This window comes from Magnolia sinica, chromosome 15 (genome assembly GCF_029962835.1).
Source record: "Magnolia sinica isolate HGM2019 chromosome 15, MsV1, whole genome shotgun sequence".
Taxonomy (NCBI): domain Eukaryota; kingdom Viridiplantae; phylum Streptophyta; class Magnoliopsida; order Magnoliales; family Magnoliaceae; genus Magnolia; species Magnolia sinica.
Window position 1 is genome coordinate 47956724 of NC_080587.1, and position 2855 is coordinate 47959578.

General features: G+C 38.5%; 1 protein-coding gene across 1 annotated transcript; it reads left to right on the forward strand.

The window, feature by feature from the left end:
- The first annotated feature begins 330 nt into the window (after nucleotides 1-330).
- On the forward strand, nucleotides 331-2203 carry LOC131226924 (ATP synthase subunit beta, mitochondrial). Its single transcript, XM_058222625.1, has 3 exons — nucleotides 331-546; nucleotides 701-1012; nucleotides 2063-2203. The coding sequence occupies exons 1-3, from the start codon at nucleotides 331-333 to the stop codon at nucleotides 2201-2203; spliced, it is 669 nt and encodes a 222-aa protein (XP_058078608.1).
- Nucleotides 2204-2855: the final 652 nt, after the last annotated feature.

Genomic DNA, 2855 nt, shown 5'->3' on the forward strand with positions numbered 1-2855 from the left:
ATGGAAGGAGTATGACTAATAGTAGGGGCCCAACAGTTTAGGGTAGCCCATAAACTCTAAGTAAGTAATACTATGGGCCCAATAGATGGAAGTGGGTTGAACAAAAGGGCCTAGATAGGTTCAAAATGTGGACATTTAACCCCCATTGTTCCCTAAAAAGTAGCTCAACAAGGAATCTAGCTAAAACAAGGCCCAAGGCCTGAATACAACCATGAAAAGAAAATGGGCTGTAATCCATACATCTCATACCACATGATGGGCCTCAAGAAACGGCCCAAAGACTACATACATCAATGTGGGCTCAATGGGACAAACCATGGCCCAAGAATCATGGCCTCTGCTTTGCTGGGTCGTATCCCATCTGCTGTCGGTTACCAACCAACATTGGCTACTGATCTTGGAGGCCTGCAAGAGCGTATTACCACAACAAAGAAAGGTTCCATCACCTCTGTCCAATCTATTTATGTGCCCGTTGATGACTTGACAGATCCAGCTCCTGCAACTACCTTTGCTCATCTTGACGCCACGACTGTGTTGTCACGACAGGTTTGTTTATTTCTCTACTGATCCAAAGCTGCTGCTTCACATAAGGATTTCTTCTATGTTTGGCCCCCCATATTTTATGGCTATCTTCTAACTGACCCAAATAGCTGGGACAAGGCTATGATGACACTGATGGTCGTTTTCTACTTGTGCCCAGATCTCAGAGCTTGGTATCTATCCTGCTATCGATCCTCTTGATTCAACATCTCGTATGCTTTCCTCCCGTATTTTAGGACAAGAGCACTATAATACTACTCGTGGTGTCCAAAAGGTTCTCCAGAACTACAAGAATCTTCAGGATATTATTGTAATTTTAGGAATGGATGAGCTCAGTGAAGATGATAAGTTGACTATGGCTCGTGCCTGTAAAATTCAAAGGTTCCTGAGTCAGCCATTCCATGTTGTTGAAGTGTTCATAGGTACTCCTGGAAAATATGTTGAATTGATGGAATCCGTTGCCAGCTTCCAGGTAAGGAATAAAGAAATTCTGCCTCGTTGAATGGGCATTTATTTTCAAGTTTTCTTTTTTCTGTCTAGAATATGAATATTAAGAAATTTGGACCAGTGGAAGATTGGCAGATAGCATTAGCGTATCCTCATCCTTCTCTGTTGTCTACATTTAACGTATATATTGTTCTAAAATGTTACTTGTAGAAGCATTGTAATTTCATTGTATGTGCATTATAGAGGTATAAAATTACCTATAAGACAAAAGGAAGAAAAAAGAAGAGTATAAAGTTCCGATGTGGCTCTTTTCAATAGCAATGAAAAGAATGTCACTGCTAAATTTTGTGATGATGGGTCACACCAGCAATATTGCAAATGTTAAAGTAGCTCCAAGTCGGGTCCATACTCCATCATCACCATGACTAGTCATATCCATGGAACATTTTTCTCTCAAAGTTCGGAGTTACTCGGGTAGGATTTCTTGCTAAAAGTGGTGTCTTAATTGCCTTTGAAGATTTGTAGCTAGCAAGCTAAGTGACTGTTGAACACAACGTAGGTCCCGCCTGCATTGTGTTATGATGGTGGCAACAATACCTTTTATGTTTAGTGGCACTTAGATTGTAGCCAAACCTGATTTTGGCCACAATTATTTAGTTCTGTGACCACACCATCCACAATAGGGCCTCCAGATGAATGGACTGAATGTACGGATATTAGAGTGCTTGATGACTAGCTTAAAGTATACGAGCTTTAATGTTAAGCTTTAGTGACACTTTTGCTGTAGCAATTACTTTTTGACCACACCTGACAGTAGCCAGTGTAGGCCTGACAGATAATGAGCTTATATATTGGCACTTTGTGTTGGATGCTTTGCATTCCCAATTTATTAGTAAATTATCAGTTAGTGTGTTGGCCACAGACAAGTACTTGCCTTTCACGGACTTGTGTTGAATCTAATTTTTTTCCTGGTCAAATTGTTTCATACACAGCATACAGATTCTATTAATTTAACACTTGGCTCTTCACTTCTTATCATGTCTTTTAATGCACATGGTTTTGTTATGGTTGACAGGGTGTTTTGGATTGGAAATTTGATGATCTTCCCGAACAGTCAATTTACATGGTGGGAGGAATTGAGGAGGTCATTGCTAAGGCTGAAAAGATTGCCAAGGAGTATGCCCAAGGAGAACTAACCACCCAAAAAAGACCATGAAATAGAGATTGCCCAAGGAGAATTAGTCACCCGAACAAGTACACAAAGGTACGCCCAAGGAGAACTAACCACCTAGAAAAGAGCATATGTCATGCGTGGATGTCATGCACCATGATACTCATGTACATTTCATAGGATTAACAAGAATGCTTTCATAAATGTGGTTAAAACTCACGGTCTTTTAATAGAATATCAATCATCCACACGTGAGCTAAATATAAATTCATTTACTTTCTCTAAGCCAAAGGAGGGCCCATGAATGTAACATGTCAAGTATGATTAAACAATTTGGAATATTTAAAAGTTCACACAACATTTCTTACAATAGAAGACGTTCAACATGTATTCCGCATTGTACAGTTTATAAGACAAAATAAAATGTAATTTGAAGGCTCCTATCATAACCACTAGAAATATACCTATATTTAAGCAATCGCATAAATGCCATAGAGGGTACAAGGCTAAATTCTATATGCATGGATAATCTATCTAGAATAGGAATTAAAGCATTAACTCATATGCATCAATACTAAATAGGAGTGAGAAGAACAAATTTATATTCACAACATTTTAAAATTATCTAGACATTAAATTTGTACTAAGATAGAAACTAGTGGTTGTAAGAGTCAATAAGGGTAATTCTTTGCTATAT

Excerpts from the sequence above, each read along its gene's own strand:
- LOC131226924 (XM_058222625.1), top strand. The coding sequence starts at position 331 with ATGGCCTCTGCTTTGCTGGGTCGTATCCCATCTGCTGTCGGTTACCAA. Across the intron at positions 547-700 it reads CGACTGTGTTGTCACGACAG|ATCTCAGAGCTTGGTATCTA; the intron begins GTTTGTTTATTT and ends ACTTGTGCCCAG. Across the intron at positions 1,013-2,062 it reads AATCCGTTGCCAGCTTCCAG|GGTGTTTTGGATTGGAAATT; the intron begins GTAAGGAATAAA and ends TATGGTTGACAG.